Consider the following 22,927-nt stretch of genomic DNA (forward strand, 5'->3'; position numbering starts at 1 on the left):
CGCGTTCACGACGTCTCAGGTTTGGAGATGTCGGTGCCGTCTCCGCGCTCCCGGTGGACGAGGGAAAAGTTATTTTGTCTCCTTAAAGGAATCCAACTAAAAGGAGAAAATGTTTAGGTAAGTAACTGGAAATCAAGTAAAAATTTGTCTTGGTTCAAAGCAGAACTTTAAAGGTGTTTGTTAGGTTTTAGTAGAATTCATATTTTCAACTTCAAGATGTTTATTCCGTTTATCTGTCAGTCTGAGAAAGAAGTGGGGAAACTTTACTTACTTATTTGTGAGCTGGGGTCTGGATGTGTTTTTGATTTAACTAGGGTTTTAGGGAAAATAACATGAGAACATGAATGTGATGAAAAATACATTTGGTTTTACTCGATTAACTGTCTATCGCTGCCACATTGCTTAGCACGGATCTCAAACTGAGACCCAGACCCCCTTTTAAGGGGTTTTTGTATGGTGGACACCTCGCACACTGATTCAAGTGGAGTTGAGTATACGTCCTTTATGTCCTCTGCTGTCCACTTTCTCAATTTGGATTTTTTTTTTTTTTATGTTTTTTTGTCCTTATTTAGTTGTTTAGATGTATAGTATATATTGTATGTATCTTCTTTATTACCAATTCTACAGTTTTTTAATCTTAGTGCCTTTGAATGTTTTAAGTTTTATGGTCAACAATATTTTTCTTTCTATATACTGTGTGTTTATCTTTTGATCTGGCTGCTGCATACACTACAGCTGCTCTAACAGGGATAAATAAAGTTGTATTGATTGACTGTAAATGCCAAGCTCAAAGCCCATTAAAACAACAAAGGGGGTTATTTTAGAGTCACTGACTTTTTCTGATCATTTTTTATGTTTTTTTTGTGATTTATCTTTTTCAAGAAATGACTGTGGACTGTATGTTATTTGCAGTGTTAGACCATGTACTAAATAGTAATACAACAGTATAGAAATACTTCATTACAAGGACTCAATCTTTCTTCAGTAAAAGTACAGACTCAATATCAGCAGAACTGACTAAAAGTATCAACAGTCAAAGGACTTGTTATGCAGAGTGGCCCATTTCATGTTACAGGAAGCTATGAAGCTGCCTGACCTCATTGTATCTACTTTATATACTGCTTTGCTTACTCTCATGTACAAGCATTATCTTGTGAGCAGATCATATGATGTTTGGATGTAATGTCTGACTGCCATGAAACTAAAACTAAAGAGGTCAAATGAATGTAGTGGAGTAGAAGTATAAAGCAACAAAAAATGTAAATACTTGGAGTATCTCAAATTCTACTTAAGTACATTACTGAAGTACTTTCCACCACATACAGTATATGTATGTCATAAACCAGTTTGTCCTGAATTTAAAGTAAAGTCATCCTGGTTATAGAGGTTATAGGTTATATTTTTCTAAACAGAATTTCCTAAAAATTGATTTAAATGCCATTCAGTAAAAGTGACAGTGAGGAATGTCTTTTTTGAAAGCTTTGGTGTTTAGTCTTAAAATCATAACAGATGGCACTAACAGACACACTGAGGGCTGTGGGGGATATTTTGAGTGATGAAAAGTGAGCAGCCCTGTGGAATTTTTCTAAACCCAGAAACATTTCAAATCACAGTGTTTACCTTTACATGTGTTTCCTTTTAACTGTGGGTTTTTAAGCTTTAAGAAAAAAACCCCAGCCTGTGAAAAGAAAAGGAGTTAGAAAAGCTCTCAGGCGAGAGAAAGACAGGAGAAATCCCTGTATGATACGGCGAGTGTAACACAAATTAATCTGATTAAAGAATTACAGCATTCCATGGCTGAATCTCACATAATCATCCAGGGCAGGTTTGCAATGTTGTAATGTTGAAAGTTCAGCTTCCCTGTGGTAATTTGTACTTCTAACAGCATACAAAAACTATACCCCTGCTTTAAAAATGTCATGCCTAATTACAATCAATTATACTCTACAAAGGAAGCTGTCTTGGCATCCAATGACCACTTCCTTCTAGAGCATTTACACACACACACACACACACACACGCACACGCACGCACGCACGCACGCACGCACGCACGCACGCACGCACGCACGCACGCACGCACGCACACACACACACACACACGCCATCAGGTGAGGCAGTTTGGGTTAATGAGTGACTAGACTGGGCAAAGCACAGGTTTACTTTACACAGAGAGAAACTAAATGTGGGAACATGTCACCTAAATTAAACTGCAGATAATCCAAAAATACTTAAGCCTGGACTGAAAACATCAGATGGCAGCAGGTCAAAGTTCATGAGGGTTTTGTTCCTGACTATTGTTCTTTGTTGAGGTTAAGACTGTGGGTTTATACACAGTTTTTCAAGCTTTTGACTTTGTTACTGCTTGTTAAAGTTTAATACAATTAATACAATAGATGTTGTTGGTTGTGGTTGCCCCAATACAGCAAAAGGTCTCTCAATCTGTTCTCATTATAAAGTGCAAACAAAGGGCAAGTACACTTGAGCGTTTATGTACTCAGATAAAGATCAGCTGTATGTGTGCGATGTAGGTGTGTCATATTTAGAAGCAGACAAAACACTGCTGATTGTATTCTCCTCTCCATGGTTGTAGGGGTGTATTGTGTTTCAACAAAAAAGGGAAAACAGAGAAATTTCTTGCAGAATTATGCTCAAGTGTGGTAATAATGTTGCTGATGTCACCCAATCAGACTGAAACCACCAATTATTATCTCTTCAACAGATGAGCGCCCATCCATAAATCAAGCTCGGACAATCAGCCGACACTGATTGGACTCTTTTCCTCTCGACAAGTTGCTGTCTGCAGCCGCTGTGGGAGCCGGAGTCGCCATGGAGACGGTGGTGATTGTGGCCATTGGGGTGTTGGCCACCATTTTCCTGGCCTCCTTCATTGCCCTAGTGGTGGTGTGCAGACACCGCTACTGCCACCCTCACGATCTGCTGCACCACTTCGACTCCAAGTCAGTAAATCAACATGTCTTCAAATCTGTATAAGGCAGAAGTTTTCACTGTGTGGCAGGTTTACCTCTGTGTCTTACAACTTCTATCAGAAGTTAAGCTCGTTTGTATTTACCCTGACTCCAGATAAGAGTGTAGTGGACCCTCTCTTTGCCATAGTGCTTTCTCCCCAGCATTAGCTCCTCATTCAAGCAAAGAGACACCATTAAGGGAAAAAACATCATCCTGTACAGAAAAGGGCATCTGCAAAAAGGGGGAGGCAGAAAGAGTAGTTGCCTTCGCTGCAGCATCAGCAGTTGAATTACCCTGTGACACTGGACCGGCAGAACCTGTATGAGCCTTTTGCATACTGCAACAGAGGCAGGGAGAAATAATGCAGACAAGAGTTTAATGGCAAGAGTTCTATAGGAAAGAGGTTTGCCTGTAGAGATAAGAAAACCAGAGTTTTTCCACAAAGCATGGAAGACACGACATATTAAACACATACTGAGAATCAGTGTGATATCCTGTTCTGCTACTAGAATGAAAACACAAGTTAAGGCAAATAATTCATGAGGAAGCCTGGCACCTTCATCTATATGAATGTTCAGTACATACTGTATGGCGTAGGAAACACAAGGGAAACCATTATATGCATTTCTCACGGTGGAACCATCGACAAATAACACAGAGTCACACAAAAACACAGAGGTCAGGAAGAGGTGTGTTAAATAGTGCATCACATGGTTTTGACACAATGGGAACCACCACCAGAGAGGGATGTGGTTCTCCATCTTCAGTTGTAGGAAGCGGAGTTGAAGGGTTACATGAGTGGACAGCATGCAGGACATGAACAATTGCAGGACACATAGCATTAATATCAGCTGTGGCCAAAACTGCTTTGGTAGCAGCTGCTACAGCGCTTACACATGCTACCATAGCCCTCTCTGTGGTGGAAAGGTGTTTCGAATAGTAACTTATTGGTCACTCTTTGTCACCATGGGACTGAGTGAGGAGTGGTACCTCTTTGTGATCTAGTTTGCTAGTCTGAGGTTTCAAAATTTGTCTTAACCCAAGGTCCCATGGCCACCCAGGCGCTATCTGAGTATTTTGTCAATGTGAGGGACAGAGCCAAGTATTGAAAACAGATTTTCCTGAGATTCAGAAAGGGTTATTGATGCAGCTGCAAAACTTAAACCCACAAATACTATTTTTGTTATGTCACCATATTATGCATTCAAGTTCTCTTCATAGGTGTAATCTCTGCTTCCTGGTGAGAAATGTGACACACACTGCAGACATTCAGGTGTCTCTTACATTTGTAGTACTATAGACTATATCACTAAGGTTTAGGAGCTCCCTAAAATAAATCACTCCCAGAAGTACAATCAGGATATGGACCAGCAGTGAGAGCACACATAAAGGCTCGGCCAAGTAGATTAACAGGGCATAAATCAGAGAGAAGAAATGGGTGCTCACCTCTATAATCCCCAAAACATACAGGTAGTGGTTCAGCTATTGGTTCAAGTCCTGGAATACCTGATGCACCTAATCGTTTTAGGAATGTAGTTGTTTTAGGGGCATTAGGGAGCACTTTATATTGGATTACAGCCATCATTGTCATCTGGTGCACATCTCCTGTGCATCGCCAGTAGCCAAAAGAGGCTGCTATTGGAGAAAGGGACTTCCTGGGAGAAGCAAGGTTAGTTTGTGTTTCCCAGTCTGTCCCTGCCCAGTCACTGGCCTAGGGTTCAGAGGGAGTGTGGACACATCAGAGTACATTGGTTTATCTTCCTCTCCGCTGTCTGAGTCTTGCTGGCATTGTTTAGCTGCAGGGTGGCATCACTGCATGTGGAGGAGGTGTCCTTGGTGGCTGTAGGCACGGGACCGCGTATGGAGGAGGTAGAGCCCTATCTCTAGCCGTTTTTGTATGTTTGTACTTGCATCTTCCATTTCTTGATTCAATGTTAATCCTGCCACTGATTTTGCTTCCCACAGTTCTTCTCTTTCCCAATTCTGGAAAGTATGCCAGTCTTTTATATATATATATATACATATATATATTGTTCTTGATTTTTTATATAAAGTATCACCGACTAAAGTGCATCAACATTCATGAATATCGTAAATATATATGACATACAGTATGTCAGTAAATTACAAAATAATACTGATATTATTAATATTAAATTAACTAGAATATTATGCAGCCTTTATTCATATCTCATTCATTACTGTTAATGCTAGAGTCCATTAGTGTTGGGGTCTTCTATGCACTTTCGGTGCATTTCTTTACCTGATCTTCTTGTACTTATCGAATAGATGTAGCATTTAGTACTTACACAAGGTTTCCTACTGCACTGAAGTTTTATTGATATCCCTCACTTGTAAGTCACTTTGGATAAAAGCATCTGCCAAATGTCTTACAAAGCGCTTTGCACCTCATTTATTTACAAAAATGGTGTAATCATTTGCTCGCAGTTTGTCATAAAATCATTATTTGGCTGATAACAATTTACTGACACTATATGGACATAATCCTCTATCGAAGTATTAGTGTAACCTGTTCTTTTTGTGACTAAATGATTTGCAACATTATGACTTCATAAATTATTCTTAAAGTCAGTCCAACATTAGATCATGTTGGCAGTTATAGTTGACTAATGTATGTAAACTTGCCACCTTAGGAACAGTGGTTACGTAACCTTTGAAAATTAGAAACTCATGCATCAGAGGTGGATGCTGGTACTTAAACATATAGCACTACATCCTTGATGCACGGGGTTGGGTGTGGTAGAGACTTTGGATTTAACATCATATATTCATAGATATTCATTTTTGAGAATTAGGAAATTGCTTCACTCAGCTTTCCTTCCTTTGCTTTGCCTGTTGTGTTTCACAGACCCACAGTTGATCTGATCGGAGCCATGGAGACTCAGAGTGAACCGTCAGAGCTGGAGCTGGACGATGTTGTCATCACCAACCCTCACATCGAGGCCATCCTGGAGAATGAGGACTGGATAGAAGACGCCTCGTATGTCCTAACAGTAGCATTGTAGCATGGCCTAAATTTAGAGTTTCATATGATGTTACTTCTATCAGAGCAGCCATTGTTTCATCAGTGCCATAAATTTCAGCTAATTCTGTGCATTTTTCTCCAACAGTGGTCTGGTCTCTCACTGCATCTCCATCCTAAAGGTAACATAAGTTCTTACTTACTCTTTATTTTACAGTCACGGACTGAAAGAGCGTAGTTTCTTCTGGGGATGGGGAGGACAGGTCCCTGTCACTTTTAAAAATCCAAATTTTGTTCCTCTGTCTCTCTGAATGTTGTCCAAACCAGAGAAGATCTGATTTTCTTTCAATTAATACTATGCACTCAAAGTTCTGTAATTAATTAATCTGAAGATTATTTTTAAAATTAAATCAATTAATCGTTTGGTCTATTAAACATAAGAAAACACTGAAAAATGCCCATCAAAATATCCTAGAGCACAGGATGAAGTTAACAAATTGAAGCCCATGAAAAGCAGCAAATTCTCACATTTTCTCACATAAAACTGAAATACATGTAATTGTCAATAAATCCTCCTCACAACTTCACAAACCCAAAGGCGGAGTCTTCAAATGTCTTGTTCTGTCCAACCGGCAGTTAAAAACTTTATATTATATAATATTTCATCTACTGTGATGTGTGACAAAGAAAAGCAGCAAATCTTCTCATTGGAGAAGCTGGAATCAGAAATTGTTCTGCATTTCTTCACTAGTTTGATTACCAAAACCACTAAAACCATCAATAGATTACCAAAATAGTTATATATCTATATATCTATAGATATGTACATATATCTAACCAACATATAACCATTAGCCTACCAGTGTTCCCCAGGGCCCCCCTTCCCCAATCTGCTCTCCTCACACTCGCAATCCGAGGTTGTGAATTATAGGTTCTCAGTGGAGGCTAGTATCTGTTGGAAACACCTGTAGCTTGTACCGGATTTATACTGACAGGCTACAGCAGCAACAGTATCAACGTATTAACCTACAATCTGTAGCCAAATGGCATAGGCAAGCACATACTGCCCCACCTCCACCCATACAGTTCTATGATTCAGACTCTTCAGTCTCTCACACACACACACACACACACACACACACACACACACACAGAGAGAGAGCAAGAGAGAGAGAGAGATTGCTATTGTATTACTCTGCTTAGGTAGACGATAACAAATAATGTATGTAACCTGTATCATACAGGATTTCCACCAAATCAACCTTCCTGGTATAGAGACACAATGATACAATGTCAAATAGGTTCTGGACTGCCCCTCATTGTATTAATACAACACCTCGGACACAAGAATATATACCTTAAATCAAGATAGTCCATAATGTGTGAACAATAATATGAGAGAGAACCTACTACAGGTGAAGGTCCTCTTTCTGGGCTTTCTCGTCAAAAACTCCCCCACCACATCATTAAAGTCCAGGCTCTGAGGAGTCCCGGTTCTGTCGTTGTTTCCTCCTCCTTGTTTTCAGTTCATTTTTAATTCTCTTTATAAAGTAACCGGTAACCTTTTCACTCTACTCAGGTGGAGATAAGGGTGGGGCAGGTGGGCAGGTGACTGTCGCTGCGGCTGTCTGCCTCTGTTTCACGCTGATGTTCAGCTGAACGTTAACGGCTGCTGCGTCGTTACTGTCCTCCTCCTCTGCGACGTTAGCATCGTCCTCTCCAGGCGCTTTGTTAAAGCTAGCAAGCCGAGTAGCGGACTTTTTAAAAAGTCGAGGTAGATTTTATTTTGACAATCTTTTCTTCTTCTCGCCTTCCCCTTTGCTATCCCACTTCTCCAACGTGGTTGTCTTCCATGGTGTTCTAGGAAGCCCCAGCCATCTGTAACGCTAAATTCCCACGGTCACCACCTGACCTCTGTCGTCATCATCATGATGCCGACTCAGCCAGCACATCGATCATAATATTTTTATTTGTAAAGTAACTCTGCATCCACTGTTTCATATGTCTACATACACACCCTGAATTAATTTAGAAAAAAAATTAGAGAGCCAGGATAAGGCCTCAGTTGGAGGGCCTCTGGAGGTCAGAGGCCCCCAAGCACAGGCCCAGTGTGGCTTGTGGATAATCTGTACTTGCTGCAGACAATATTTAGGCCTGAACAAGTGGTACTGCCAGCTTCTTTTCCAGTTGACATTTTTATTTACAGCTAAGTCTTAAAAGATGCTAGAAATTAAAATGAATCATACAAGAAAGTGGAGCACAGTCTTCTTTGTGGCAAAGATGCAAAGACAAGATTATCTATCTTAAAGGATCAGGTATCCATAAAGGAAACTGGAACTGATTTAGGACTGATGTGTTAACATTACAGATGTTTACAAGGTCTACTTCAATTTTTCAGACATCATCATTTCATATCATGTCATCATTTGTAATTTGCTAGATTGAGTGACTTGATTGACTGATACTAACACATATTTCCACACACAGATCTGCCACACTTTGACTGAGAAGCTGGTTGCCATGACAATGGGCTCGGGGGCAAAGGTCAAAGCACCAGCCAGCCTGAGTGATATTATCACAGTGGCAAAACGTATTAGCCCAAGGTAACATAAGCAATTCACCACAACTTTATATTGCACCGCACTGCTGCCATCCTGCCTTGTCCTCACGTCCTCACTGTCCTGTCACACAGGGTGGACGACGTGGTCAGATCCATGTACCCTCCTCTGGATCCAATCCTCTTGGACGCCAGGTAATCACGGCTTTTTTTCCCATTTAAATAGGTTTTTTGCATGACTTTGACAGCTTAATGCAAAGACCTGCTGACTGATTACGCATCTGATGGAGCGGGAGAGCAGCGACCACATGACTGGATTTGTCCATAATATAATAATCTTTGAGATATACAGAGATATAATCGAGACTGGAATACAAATGCTCAGGTGTCACAGCAAATTGATGCTACCGGGAAACTCACAAGTTTTTATCATTTACTCAAAGTAAATTGAAACTTTATGAAATCCCTCATGTGCTGTGTTACTTCCAGGACTCATTCTCAGCCTGTTCTTGCTTAATCTTTTTTTAAAAGATGCTTTTCATCCAGCAGCAGCTCCACCAAAAAGAAATCTAGTTAAATGAAACCTATTTGTCCCATTCTTTCTCCTCAGGGCCACTGCTCTGCTCCTTTCAGTCAGCCACCTGGTGCTGGTCACCCGCAACGCCTGTCACATGTCCGGCAGTATGGACTGGATCGACCAGTCGCTCCACGCAGCTGAAGATCACATGGTGGTTTTGCGTGAGGCAGCGCTGGCCTCTGAACCGGAACGAAGCATACCTGGAGCTGACGCACAGAGAGAGCAGGCCATTTAGAGCAAGCACAGATACTGACACAAGCAAACAGCAGCAGAGGGGCATGAGATTGTGTCATTTATGTCCTTCAGCTCTCTCCCTTTCTAAATTCTGTACACAGTTTATACTAAACAGGCACATATTCTACCAGACAGCGCTGAAACGGCATGCTTCCCAAACTCATCATCCAGTCCAAATTAATATGGACTTCTGATCAGTAAACAGGCTGAACAGGTTGTGCTGATGGATGCAGGGACCTGACTCTGTTCCTCATTTAAAAGAAAAGAAAAAAAAACATGGAGAATTTTTTTTTTTTTTTGTCACATTGCAACAAGGAGCTGCATTCACTGCAGCTACATAGTAATTGCTATAAAGTAGATGTCATACATTCACAGTCACGTGTGTGTGTGTGTGTGTGCAGATGTTCTTAGAGTTGGTCTGTTAAAGATGTAAGCTGCCTGCAATTAAAGGGCCTTTGGAAATTTCTTCTTGAGTGCACCATCACCCAGCGGTGGGCCTAAATCCAATCTCTCTAGCACTGCACAGTCACATGGAGGCTTAGTCAGCTAATCCATTCTGAGGAAAATAACACCCAGTTAGTCAGTGAGCTCCAACTCAGCAGACCAATGGAAGACCAACCTGACTGACTTATGATCTGTGAGGTCAACGTGACTTGTGGATGTTCAAAAACATCCCTCAGATACTCCTAAGCTGTTACAAATCACCTGTCTGCGGGTTCTCTTGTGTGGCTGAAGAGATGAGCCTCAGTAGTTTTACACATCAGCAGAGTAAAAGTTTTTTCAGTTGTTGTATTCTATTATGATTAATGGAGGCTGTTACCAACCGAGAACCTGGTATCTCTTCCTCTCGAAGGTTATTAGCCGTGCTAGCAGCACGCTTTGGGGAGTCAGTCCAGCACTTTGGTCTAGAATAATATATCCCAACATCTACTGGATGGATTGGCACACATTTGGACAGGCATTCATGGTTCCCTGTGGATGAATCCTATTGACTTTGGTGATCCACAATCTGACTTTTCCTCTAGCACCACCAACAACTTGGATTGTCATGAAAGAGCACTAGTTCTAGATTGATTGGCACAAAGATTTGGACAGATATTCACATCTCCCTGAGGATGAATTGTAATAACTTTGGTGATCAATTACTTTTTTGCCTAGCACCATCATCAGGTCAATGGCCCATACTTTGTTTTATGTTCTTTAATTAAGACCCCAATTTTTTTTTTTTTTTTTTTTTTTATTAAAAATTTCCTTTCAAATTCAACTGTGTTTCTATCTACATGTGACCAGGGATGAGACAAAGATACAAATATCAAAGCAGACCCAGAGCTGCTAGGTACATCTATTAGTGATTTTCATGTCACTGTTCTGAGACACAGCATGTCTTTGTGTTTGCTTGTGTTATGAGGATGTTTTGAACAGTGTGTTGATTGAGGTGAAGCAGAATTAGCGTGTTGTTTTCTGCCAGAGGGATGTTACTGGAGCATGTCTACCTGTTCCCTCATGCATAGCTAATAGTGAATCCCCAAAGAGCCCTAATAAGGCATTACCCACAGCCATAATGAACACACGGGCTCCAGCTACAATACGCATGGCACAAACCTTTGTACACCAGCAGCTGGCAGACAAATGAACACATCAGTACATCATATGACACACAACTGTTAAAATACACATCATGGATTATGGAGTCAAAAGCGCTTGTTTTAAGACTCTGGTGACAATCACTGAGGAGGGAAGAAAAGCAGCAGTTCCGTTAATCGAAAACGAACTGAAGCAAAAACTGTAGCTCCGAACACGCAGAGATGTTTTGATGGAAAGGTTTCGATCGTGGAGGAAACATTTAGAAAGTGGTTAGCCTTTTTTTTCTTGTTTACATTGTTTATTAGCATTGATCTCTTTTGTAAGCACTCCTTTGTTTTCTCATCCTTATCCCACAGTTTGTTACTAATGTCCTTTTACTCCCACACACCTTTTCTTTTTTTATCTTTCATTGATTTGTACAGATAAAATGAAGTTTCATAGGAAAATGTGTTTTGTTTTTGCTCTGGACAATAGCTACAGAGAAATCCATGTCCGATAAAAAGTCCACACACCATACTAATTTGACATAAATAAAAGTGAATTTTTTTCTTCTTTTTATTACGTTGTGAGTAGTCCTTTGTGCAACAACATGGGGGTAATGTCCCCCTGCCATCTTCCCTTCTCAGAGGAGGAGGAAGTCCCTGCCACAGGAGCGTCAGTCATCCTCCACGTGTCCTCACGGTCTAGCAAAGCAACCCTTTGCTTTTCTTCAGATCAATTTGCTTCCAGCTCGGGAGGGAGGCGTATTCATCTCTCTTCAATTCCAAAATAGTCTGAAACATAATTGTAGTGATTTAATAATGGAGTAAACAATTTAAAAAACATTTCATAAAGTTTAGACTAAACTTCCTCTCAGGATTCATCATAAGATTATAAACATGAGAATATCTCTTTTCATTTGCCAAATCTGGTGAACACTGCGGCCTGCTGGTTGAAAGACATCACTGCATGGTGCTGGCGCTGCTCCTCCATCAGTTTACCTGGAAGTCCTGGTCAGACAGGTAGACCTCCAGCTGCTGGGGGTCCACTCCTTCAGGTAAGGGGCTCCGCAGCAGCTCCTCCAGAGGGTACTGGGTCTTCATGAGCTGGGCCAGGGCGTCCTGCACCAAGGTCAGCTTTACCCTCCCTGTGTCGCCCTGACACGCACCGACAAACATCAAACACACACAGCAGAGGAAAAAGACAGTGCTAATAATTAAACTCCAAAATAGATCTACAAGATACCAAAGAGATATTAGATGTGTACTGTAGATTTAGACAGTGCTTAAAGAGGTAACTTGATGTCAGTCAGTCAAGGGTAAGATACTTTAATACTTAATCATTTGTTACCACAGTATGTGACTCATTCATTAAAAAAGTCTCTCTAATATGGTTTTTTGAAGGCAAAATATCACCAGTATTTCTAGACTGATTACCGTCATTTTGTTGATCTTCCAAAACGTTAGAATTTAACTTTAAAGCCAAAAAATAACATGAAGTGATTACAATCAGAATCTGCTCTTGTCAGCGTGAAGAAGCTGCCTGCAAACTGCCTATTGATTTAACAGAGAGACTGAAAGTTCTCCCTGATAGACAAGTTGAGTCATCTTTAATGTGGCAGCCTGAATCTAGTCTGATGAAATCCTTTTAGAGGTAAATGCACTTTAAAGCACAAGGAACCCATTTACCTACGCAGTAATAAGGGCAATTTCAAGATACATTACTTTTGTACAAAACACAGGAAAGTGCAACTGATGAATGAATAAAGTGACAGTAAAAGGAAAATAAATGGTAGCAGGTTTTATAGACTGTATTTATGTGGACAGCTGATGTGGCTGGCTGACAATAATAAAGCAGACATTATGGGCTGAAAGAGCTATAAGTCACCCACACACATACGCCGGAGGAATACACAACATCTGCCCTCATTACTAGATGACAATCATATACCTGCATGGTGCTTGTACCTGTGTGTGGGGTCCCAGGCTCCTCTCCCAGTGGGGGAAGACATTAGTGAAGGTGAGAGGTTCAGACCCCTCTAAGATGAGGTACGCCTGAGGTGGGCGTCTTGGGTTCATCTCTGCAGAGCAAAAAAAAAAAAAAACAACAACAACAAAAAAAAAAACAGCACATTTTTAAACTCATCAAGCACCAGCAATGCTTTCTTTTCCGCGCCATCCCTGCCCAACTGCTGCCCCCCCCCTACCTTTGCAGTACTGCAGCGCCGTCTGCATGGCGCACCTCCTCTCATTGTGCCAGCGGCTCCAGGCCGAAGCTGAGCTCTCAGTCTGCTCAGGCTGACCCCTCTGCCACAGGTAGACCTCCAGACGGTTGTCTAGCAGGAACAAGGCTGGCAGACAGACAAGAAAGAGGAAACATTAGGCAATAAGTGGAACTAAATCAGTTTAATGCTAGATTAAGGCTTTGATGTTCCTGTGGGATGTTTTTGTTTTGGCAGCCAGAAAAAAGAGAAAGTGATGTGTAATAAAAGTCGATTTTGACTTAGAAGTCTTAAAATATTATATACCTCATATATTTGTTATTTATTTATATGTTATAATTTCATTCTTATGGCATGTGATAACTGAACCATCTCAATGAAACCTGAGCAAACTCCATCTGTTAATGAAGGCCACGAGGATGTGGCTGAAAACACTGGAAAACATCTAGTAAATGGACCTTTTTCTAGTCAAACTGCTGTATCCAAGGTGAATAATGAGACCTCAAGCTCAATATTAAAAAAATGATTGTTTGTGAAAATTTTATACATTTGCTTTCTAAATCAAATTCTCAAGTTGTGGACGTCTTGATTTTATATTTCAGTGAATCTTGTAACATACTTGAGGATATAGTTAAAGAGAAAAAGAAGAAGGTTTTGGGTGTCATGGTTAAGTTCTGTGTCTGCTCTCACCTGGCTGTTGTACGGAGTACAGGCTCTCCTGGACAAAGGGCATTGCCATCACGAGCCCCGGCAGCCGGCCTGGACTCTGCAGCTCTTCGCCCTGGAAGCTCCCAGAGGAGGCGCTCAGATGGAAGAGACGAGGTGTGAAGTTGTACTTTCCTGGATCTGACAGGAGACAGACGTGTAATTTTCTTTACTATATGCTGTGAGAAATGTCCTGGGTTAAGGAGAACCAAAATGAGCTTTGTTTTCTACCTTGCAGCATGCAGTCATAGGCCTTCCTGTCCATCTGTCCCAGTGCTGTCCAGAAGTCTGCAGGCTCCGAACCTTCTTCTACCACCTCCACCTTCACAGGACTGCCTTTGCTGAGACCCAGCTCTGGTGGACACCTTGTACACACAAAACACACATTTTACTTCGTAAATGTTAAGATCAAAGCTAGACTACAGTCTTTTAAAAGTCCATCTGGTATATATGACTTACATTTGAGTGAGACACTCCACTGCCCTCTTGCTGACCTCTCTGGTGCTAGCCTGGGTTTTACAACCTGTCCAGAGGTACAGCACCCCCTGCTGGCTGTTCAGCAGGACGACAGAGCCCCTGGATCGAAGACCTGCACAGCAGCAATCCACCTCTAACAGAGATCCCTCCTCTGGGAGCTCCCCTCGCACACAGAACAGACGCCACTCCACTGCAAGACAAAGAAACAGACAATAAAAGTCACATTTCAAAACATGAAAAAATTGAACAAAAGAGACGGAAAACTTGCCCTAAAAACAACCTGAATTTACTGCACCTGCGTTAGTGGGGGCCTCCTCTCGCCGGCCCTTATGAATGACCAGGCCTCCCTGGAAAAGCTGCAGGAAACAGGGAGGCTCCTTCCCCTGAGGTACAACCACCTTAAAGAACATAAGAAACACAAAGGCTGTAACGACAATCCTGATTGTACCAGCTTCTATAACTCAATATTGGAAAAAGCACAAAAATGTATTTAATTTATTATCATTAAAGAGTAAATAAAAGCCATGTATTCCACATTTCACAGACATATAGACACATCTGCAGAAGCAGCTATAGATTCCTTTCAGAGCTTGATTATTGTTGTATGAACCTGTGAGATGTGTGAGGTGGAGGGTGTCAACCACATCAAATTATTGGGAATCTATATAACATAAAATCTGTCATGGCCCCTGAACACCATCTCCCATGCATTCCAACACTTTATTACATACATATATATTACATGTGTAATGATTGTTATTATAACAAGTCCTTCATTCATCATGCAGTCCTGTTATACTGCACTGTTAAATTGCCTTTTATGTTCAGATAGAGGATACTTCTTCTATGCTCACATGTCTCTGTATTGTTTTTAACTTCCTGATTCATTGTGCACCTTTTAATACTGCACTGTTTACACTGTCACTGTTTCCCTGTCTCATCCAAGAGCCTTCATTTATTATGTATCGATAGAGGACGCTACATCAACATGTTTATGTTGTCAATTATCTTAACTTTTTCATTTACCTTGTTTTATCTTGTTTTTATTGCTGCTGGTCTCTGAGAGTTACCAAACAGTTGTGTCTCTTATCTTAAAGGATACATGAATGCGCCGCTTGCCTTCAGTGATGATACACTGTATGTGGATGGTTAAAGTATGCTATTCTCTTCTGTATACTCATGAATTCTAAGAGCTACTTAACATTGCTTATGCTTTAACGTTGCACTTTATAAACTCCATATAATATATTACAAACATATCTATTCTTTACTTTATTCTGCTTGGACAGTTGCAGATGCATTTGACAGCACACTGTGCAGCACGCTGTATCTGTATGACTCTGAATGTTATCAATCAATCAGTGAATCTGTATCTAGTGGTTCCTCCTATAGAAGCCCGGAGCTACCAGCCAAGGAAAGAAGATCATCTCTACAGAATCAACCCTTTTTTAGATACTTAATGTTCAAAAATCAATACTGATATTACTGACCGCGTGATATTAACTTGCTGCTATATAGTGAAATAAATGTATAAAGCCTCATAAAAGACTAAGTTGTACTTTTATACCATACGTGAGTAAGATTTGTCACGACTCCAACGGGAGGTTGTAGTTGTGTGTATGTATAGATGTATATGTATGAATAGATGAAAGACATGCACTTACCTGTGATTCTTCGAGGTTGTTCATCCCAATGGACAGGAAAGCCGCAGTGTCACGTCCACTGACGCTGGAGTGACGGCCGCGCCACAGGAAGAAAGCAGTGTTTTCTTTTTCTCCAGGACTACTGCTACCATCCTCCGAATTGTTCGTCTTATCTACAGCAGAGAATGAAAAAAATCTTAACTTTTATATTTCAGGCATTTTTGTTGTAGACGTCCTTGTCCAAGACAGGTTGCACTGACTAAAACTACAGAATAAGCCGCAGCTCCTCATGCATTATCATCAGAAACTAAAAGTAAGGAGTGTGAAGGTTGTGTCCCTTGTTATAATGAACGTCACTAACCAACAGTACTGATGCTGTACGTCCAGCGGATGACGTAGGAGTCTCCCTCATGAAGCTGTCCTGTGCTCGCCACAGGAATTTCACTGTCATCAAACTCCTGGACGTGCCAGGTGTCAACTGCAACCGTTTTCAGCTCCATCTGACGCCCTTCCTCCAGCGTGATGACACCGTGACCTCTCTGGACATCCAGCCCGCCCAGCACGCTGTGGACCAACCCGTCTCCTTCCAGCGACTGGCCCGTCACTAGAGCCTTAGCGTCGCAGGGGCTGAGGAGGTCTGATGCTGGGGAGACGGACTGGGAAGCCTGAACTGGGACGGACTGTGGAGAGAGGAAGAGCAAACAGAGAGAGAGAGAGGAGAATGTCATTGAGTGGTTACATGAGAATTTATAAAAGAAAAAAACACTTTTGGACACTGTTATCATCCATTTTTTATTTTGAGAATGGTGGGCTACTTTCTCAGTATGTGTCCTATCAACTATTATTCAAATGATTTCCTACATTTCCCAGTGTGCTTAATTGCTCTTACTGTTGTACAGCGCAACAGAAAAAAAGAGGAAAACATCTGGGGGGGGGGGGGTAAGTAATGTCTTCATAGCAGATTAAACTCTGAAAGTGATTTTTTTCTGATCACTCCGTCTACATGGCTGATGTTGAATCATGACTTTGAACCATTAAACAGTGGGATGAACCTGTGTCTCCTTGTTAAGTAAAGCAGCCTCCTCCCTGTCTCCACTCCCGCCCGTCCAGTCCTTAAACTTCTCTCTGAACAGAGCCGTCTCGTTGTGCTCCGAGAGGACGCCGAACAACGCCCAGCTGGGACGACCCTCTCCCCTCCTGAGAACAGAAGGAAAGCTGAGTGAGCGAATGTCCTGAAACCAAAATAAGGGTGAACACAATTTTTAACACATTCTTGTGAGTTGTTTTTATTATAAACCACTCACTCTAGACTCTAATTTTACATGGGATCTATTTTCTTGAGTGAATGACATACAGCAAATATACACTTTAGAATAAACAGTGGAAAATATTACCAACTGTTTTGTTACAGACTGAATCAAACCCTAAATAATGCCCTTAAATAATGCTATGTTATCATGCAAACTATGCCATCATATCAGCCTGCCTTTGTTTATGTGTGTATTTGTCTATAATCTGCGTACTTACACATTTAGCTGCGTTCTGGAGCCCTGGAGTTTATAAAATATGAACCTTTGGTTCTATACACTATATGGCCTGTCCCTTTCGTTTTGTGCGTGGAGCTGCTTCTCATGGTTTTGGATGAAGCAAAAATTCCTGCAGCCTTGTCTGAAAATCTTATGGAAAGTCCTTCGAAAAGAGTGGAAGCCATTATAGCAGCAGAATAACTATCGCATATGGATGTAATGTTTGAGTGTCTGCATACTTTTTTCAGCCATGCACTGTATTAGGCTGTAAAGTGAACAGTAGTAATACTTAAAAAAAAACAAAAACAGCTGTCTTACACCAGCTGCAATTCATTGTGTGTAATGGACTTACAACGGCATGCTGGGATTTTTCAGCATGTCGCGTGAACACGCTGCGGTTTCTCCATGTGCAGTGTGGAATCGCAAGCAATTTGTTCTGGTTTTACTGCATGCACTAAAGACCCACAGCAGACTAATGGGGGTTCTGCTGCATGCACAGTGAACTTAAAGTTGCATCCATCGCTTCGTGTGCACAGCTATTCTCAATTCATGTGGTGAGTACTTACAGTCATTCTCTGTTGTCTGTGGCGTCCACTGTTATTTTTCATTGTGAAGTACGGACTAAAAGCTTTACTCATGTCATCGCCTGGAGTGTGAACTTACAGCTGAATGCTGGGGTTACACTGCGTGGGATCCAGTGGGTTGACTCGACAGTTGCTGTAGTCATAAGCTCCGACCCACACCTGGTGAGTCAGCTGCAGAGCAACATTTCTGCTGCTGAAGGAAACATCTTGTCCATGCCACAGGTACACTTCACTGCCGAAATCAAACACCAGGGCCTGGAGAGACACATACACACACACACACACACACACACACACACACACAGAGGCACTTACATGATTTATGAGTTCTACAGTACATCCCTACATTTGAGAAACAACACAAAGCCTTCAACAAAAATCCTCACACCTCAGTGGAGCCCAGCAGAGAGATGGTGGGGATGGAGGCCCAGGCTTGTTCGTGAGGCACCAGTCTGTTCTCCACCAGCCTGTACACACAGTTGGACTCCACCACGCCGCGCTCAAAGAACTCGTCCTCCTCAGGTGCACCAGCTCCTGTAGATAGAAGCAAACAAAAAACCACGCTGTACACTCTATATGCACACACACGCCTTTCATTTTCAATCATCACTCAGTGACATCACCTTAACAAAATTGTAACTGTAAGAATGTACACCCGCAATGATTTCTTTCTATTACACATTTTGACCCCTAACCTCTGTAGTGTGTCCGTCCTCCTAACAGGCTCCAGAAGTCTGCGGCCACGCTGCTGTCAGAGTTCAGCCCCTCCTCCAGCTGGACGACCTGGGACGCCTGACAGCCGAGGTCTCTCTGGCTCTGGATGAATGATGCCAGCTCCGAGGCCTGAAAAACAAACCTCAACTTTCTAATACCACTGTAAAACACGCACACCGTATGGCACTGGCTAGTAACAGATTAAATGAAATGGTGGTATTAAAAATGATGGTTCCTGACACCTGATGAAAGAAGTAAAAAAAAAGAAAAAAACAACTTTGTTCTGCACCAAACTCTGTGGCCCATCAGATTCTGTAACCATGGAGACTTCACAGCAGAACTTCGGACTCGTTAGAGCAGCTGTAATGTCATGACCTGATGGACCTGAGCCATCGTTAACGAAATGTGTTTCAGCTGTGCTTCTCCTGCTGTGACAAGCCAAGATGGTCTATTAAGTATTTCAGCCACATAGCCTTTGCAAACATTGTTACCATACTTTACCACATGCTTTATTTTGGTAGCAGCTTGATTTAAATGTGTCTTCATAGTATTTAGATGGGGTCACTCGCTTTTATAGCTGTGATAGAAGAAGTGTAGAGAGTAGTTTTTTGATGTAGGGCACTAACACCTCACCTGACTTTATCTGGTCGACCCCTTTGTCTTTGTCATGTAGCTCATCCTCTAACACAGATTTCAGTACAACTAAATCACAACCATCAAAATCTGTGACATTAATGTAAATATGAAGGCAGTAGCAGCTGTCAGAATAAAGTGTGTGATAAAGCAGTTTGCAGATGAAATTCCTGTTCAGTTTGGTGAAACACTGCAATTGTTTTAGGTGGTTTTTGAATCCCAGAATGCAATTTCCTTTGTGTGAGGTGTCTGACATCTTTATTGGCTGCGCCACAGAGGAAAATGATGTTTGTATGCAAACCTGAAACAAATTCACAAATAACACTTGACTTCAGGTCCCCCTGTTTAACATTTATAAGCATAAAACATTCAATAAATGGGTTATAACACATTATTATAACACTTTTTAGTTGTAACCAGACGTTTTTAAGTGTTTATTATTTGTCAGCAATGATAACACCAGCCTCCACCTATGAGTGCCCACAGGAGTTATAGTTGAATGAATACATTAACATACAGTTCTACCTGCTTTCATCTACATTATAGTGCGTTATAAACCATTTATTAAATGTTTATATAACGCATATAAATGGTTACTAAGGGGGTTGAACTTAATGTAACTTAAAGTAATGAGAACAGACAGTAAATATCACAGAGTTAATCCTTTGGAATATGTTCAGCTTGATTAGGTAAGTAAACTCACTAAACCCTGTGTGTTTAATCCCTAGTAAAAGAGAACATGAATACTGGTGATTGTGTGAACTGAAAGCACAAAGCATCAGTGCACAAACAGTATTCAATCTATTTTACTGTATATACTGCTAAAAATGTATTTTATGTAAAAATAAAATGCTCCTTCTGGCTTCAAGAGTCGTAGCTCATCTAAATTTTTATGCATTATGTGGCATGAAATGTAAAATATGAATATGGAATATGTATTATACAGTATAATTACAACATCATTACCATTGTAAATCCCATACAGAGAAAACAACATGCAACTGTCTCGCTGGTACCTTGGCTTTCTCTTGTTCGCTGGCAAACTCTCCGCTCCACAGGATGCAATGCTCGGGAGTGACCAGCAGGAAGCAGTCTCCACTGTTGAGCGACCGCACTGAGGGCTCCACCAGACGCACCTGGACATGCCGCCTACCTGTCACCACAGGCAGTGGTTAATATAAACACCTGAACATAAGGAGAACATTACAGGGACATAGACCCATGTACCAAGTCTTCTCTGACCTTTGATGTGAACGAGCATCAGGCTGCTGAAGGGAGGGTAAGACTTGGTAGCCGCAGCATCTGAGGAGAAGACGGCGTCCTCTGATCTGACAGGATGTGAATCTGCCACAGAGGAGTTCTTAGACTCTGTGGAAAGGGGCAAACACAAAATGAGAGAGCTGAGGAGCAGAAAGGATGACAACATGAAAAGAAACGGAAAGAGACTCACTCTTCTCTGTTTGGATCTGTTCCTCAGCAGACGTGTTGACTCTCTCTCCCATGTAGTCCTGCCTGATGTCCTCTCTGGCAGCGAGGGCCCTCAGAGGGTTCCTGGAGCCCTGAGTCCTGCGGGACGGACGCACCGACCGCCTGTGCTCTGCTACTGCTGAAGTTAGTCTGCGCACACACACGCACACACACACGCACACAGACAGACAGACACACATACGTAGACAGACAGACAGACAGACACACACACACACACACACACACACACACACACACACACACACACGGCAGATAAGATTTCACATTGGCAGGACTGTTACCAATGTCCCACCTCCATGACGATGCAGTCGGTTATTATGAATAAAAGCTAATGATTATGAATTAACTATACATTAAATTACAACTATGAAGTCATTGTAAACAGGGCTAAATTTTGGAGCATCAAAATCCACCCGGTGCTTTAATCTATGCTTAAGAGTTTTATTACATATATACAAGTTTGGTCTCACAGTTGTCACACTTCTTGCTGCCATTGTTTTGTCATGATGGTATTGTGTACAGTTGTATATATGTTATTTTTTTATGCCATACCATGTGATTATGGTCTTGTGTCTTATGTAATTTTGTTTTTTATTCCTACAATGAAAAACAAGAAAAAAAAAATACAGGAAAACTCATTATAAATATATAAACAGTTGTTTTGTTTTTTAGGTCAACTCCTTTGTTTGTGTTTCATAAAATTAAAAAACTATTAACCATCTATCAAGCTCACATAAAAGCCTCCTCCTTATCACTTAAAACTGTTCATCTATTCGTCTTAAACTCATTATGATTTTACATATATGAATAATAGCCCAAATATTTTATCTGATATCGTTGACATGAACAATTATCAGAAGGAAGTATCTTCTATGAGCTTCTTGCATTTTTGGGGGCTTGAAAATAAGATGATACTGTGTATTTCCAGGCTGTGATGACAAAGCTCTGACAGCCATCTGGGAAGTTTAGAATAAAACACAGATTTAGCTATTTTCTTTATATGTTCATTTTGATTATGATTTTTTGGCTGATGAGTCAAAATATAGGATGATTTTTAAAACCAGCCCTACAGTCTGTCAGTGAAGTTCTATCATTATAAATAAAGACATGTGAAAACCTTTTTGAGACCCTAACATATAAACTACATCTGTCAGACACCTGATAAAATGCTATAAATTCTACAAATTAATCTTAATAAGAAAATACCTAGAACAGATGGTTGGGTTCATCGTCTCTCGTGCACATCACTGAACATTTAATAATCTTACAATCTGTGGTAAAACCAGGCTCACATTGGTGTGTTGGTCTGGCAGAGGACAGCCAGGTCCTGCTCGTTCTCTGTGGTGGCAACGTCTCCACAGGGTGGGGGGGCGCAGGTGGAGGGAGACGACTGATCGCTGTAGAAACCTCCATCAAACGTGCCGGATTCATCCGCAAGCGCCTCCTCCTTTGCCTCAGGTGGAGGCGCCGAGAGTGGAGAGCTCTGCGGAGCTGGCAGACGGCGGAAATGAAAAAAACGTGATCATAGTGAAGACTTTGATAACATTAATGACGAACTACCGGCTGTTTATATCTTACCTTCAAACTCCATCGCAGGCTGAAGGGAGGTCTCTGTCAAACCAAGAGAACAAACAGTTTAGAGAAACAAACAGGAAACTAGAGCTGAGCGTGAAATGAGAGTATTGTTAGTGTTGTTGAGATAACGCTGCTCTAACCTTTATATGCACATACTGGAGCTTCAGTGCATGGTCTCTTGTTATCAGAGGTCTCATTCGTGTCTGCCTCTGGAGATCCAAGACAGGTGGTCAACACAAAAGCATGCGTAGTGGTGTGGTGACAATGAGAGTAAAGAAGGAGAGTAAAGCAGAGCGATCCCTCTCACCTCTACTGGCCGTGTGTCCCGTCTCCTGCTCTTCTCTTTCCTGCTGTGCATCGTATTCCTCGGCTCTGTCCATCTGAAACGCTCCATCCTCGACTGCCTTACCCTACGCAGCAACAGAAATGCTTCTGTTACGATACACACGAGCTCTCACGTGGATTTAAACATCAAAAA

General features: G+C 41.5%; 2 protein-coding genes across 2 annotated transcripts; one reads left to right on the forward strand and one right to left on the reverse strand.

Moving 5' to 3' along the window:
• Positions 1 to 28: 28 nt before the first annotated feature.
• On the forward strand, positions 29 to 9,548 carry tmem98 (transmembrane protein 98). Its single transcript, XM_022739608.1, has 7 exons — positions 29 to 117; positions 2,722 to 2,959; positions 5,839 to 5,970; positions 6,101 to 6,134; positions 8,440 to 8,555; positions 8,645 to 8,704; positions 9,120 to 9,548. The coding sequence occupies exons 2-7, from the start codon at positions 2,829 to 2,831 to the stop codon at positions 9,319 to 9,321; spliced, it is 675 nt and encodes a 224-aa protein (XP_022595329.1). The 5' UTR covers positions 29 to 117; positions 2,722 to 2,828; the 3' UTR covers positions 9,322 to 9,548.
• Positions 9,549 to 11,587: 2,039 nt separating this feature from the next.
• LOC111217726 (supervillin-like) lies at positions 11,588 to 22,465 on the reverse strand. The gene is made up of 19 exons (XM_022739711.1): positions 22,453 to 22,465; positions 22,167 to 22,365; positions 20,773 to 21,003; positions 20,629 to 20,714; positions 20,403 to 20,539; positions 18,735 to 18,882; positions 18,428 to 18,573; positions 18,119 to 18,294; positions 16,982 to 17,126; positions 16,291 to 16,609; positions 15,951 to 16,102; positions 14,582 to 14,684; positions 14,269 to 14,476; positions 14,041 to 14,174; positions 13,795 to 13,950; positions 13,090 to 13,233; positions 12,851 to 12,963; positions 11,885 to 12,040; positions 11,588 to 11,677 (listed from the first exon to the last, which is right to left on the reverse strand). The coding sequence occupies exons 1-19, from the start codon at positions 22,463 to 22,465 to the stop codon at positions 11,588 to 11,590; spliced, it is 2,856 nt and encodes a 951-aa protein (XP_022595432.1).
• Between the last annotated feature and the right edge of the window lie 462 nt (positions 22,466 to 22,927).

Source organism: Seriola dumerili, unplaced genomic scaffold (assembly GCF_002260705.1).
Source record: "Seriola dumerili isolate Sdu_G_001 unplaced genomic scaffold, Sdu_1.0 BDQW01000044.1, whole genome shotgun sequence".
Classification (NCBI taxonomy): domain Eukaryota; kingdom Metazoa; phylum Chordata; class Actinopteri; order Carangiformes; family Carangidae; genus Seriola; species Seriola dumerili.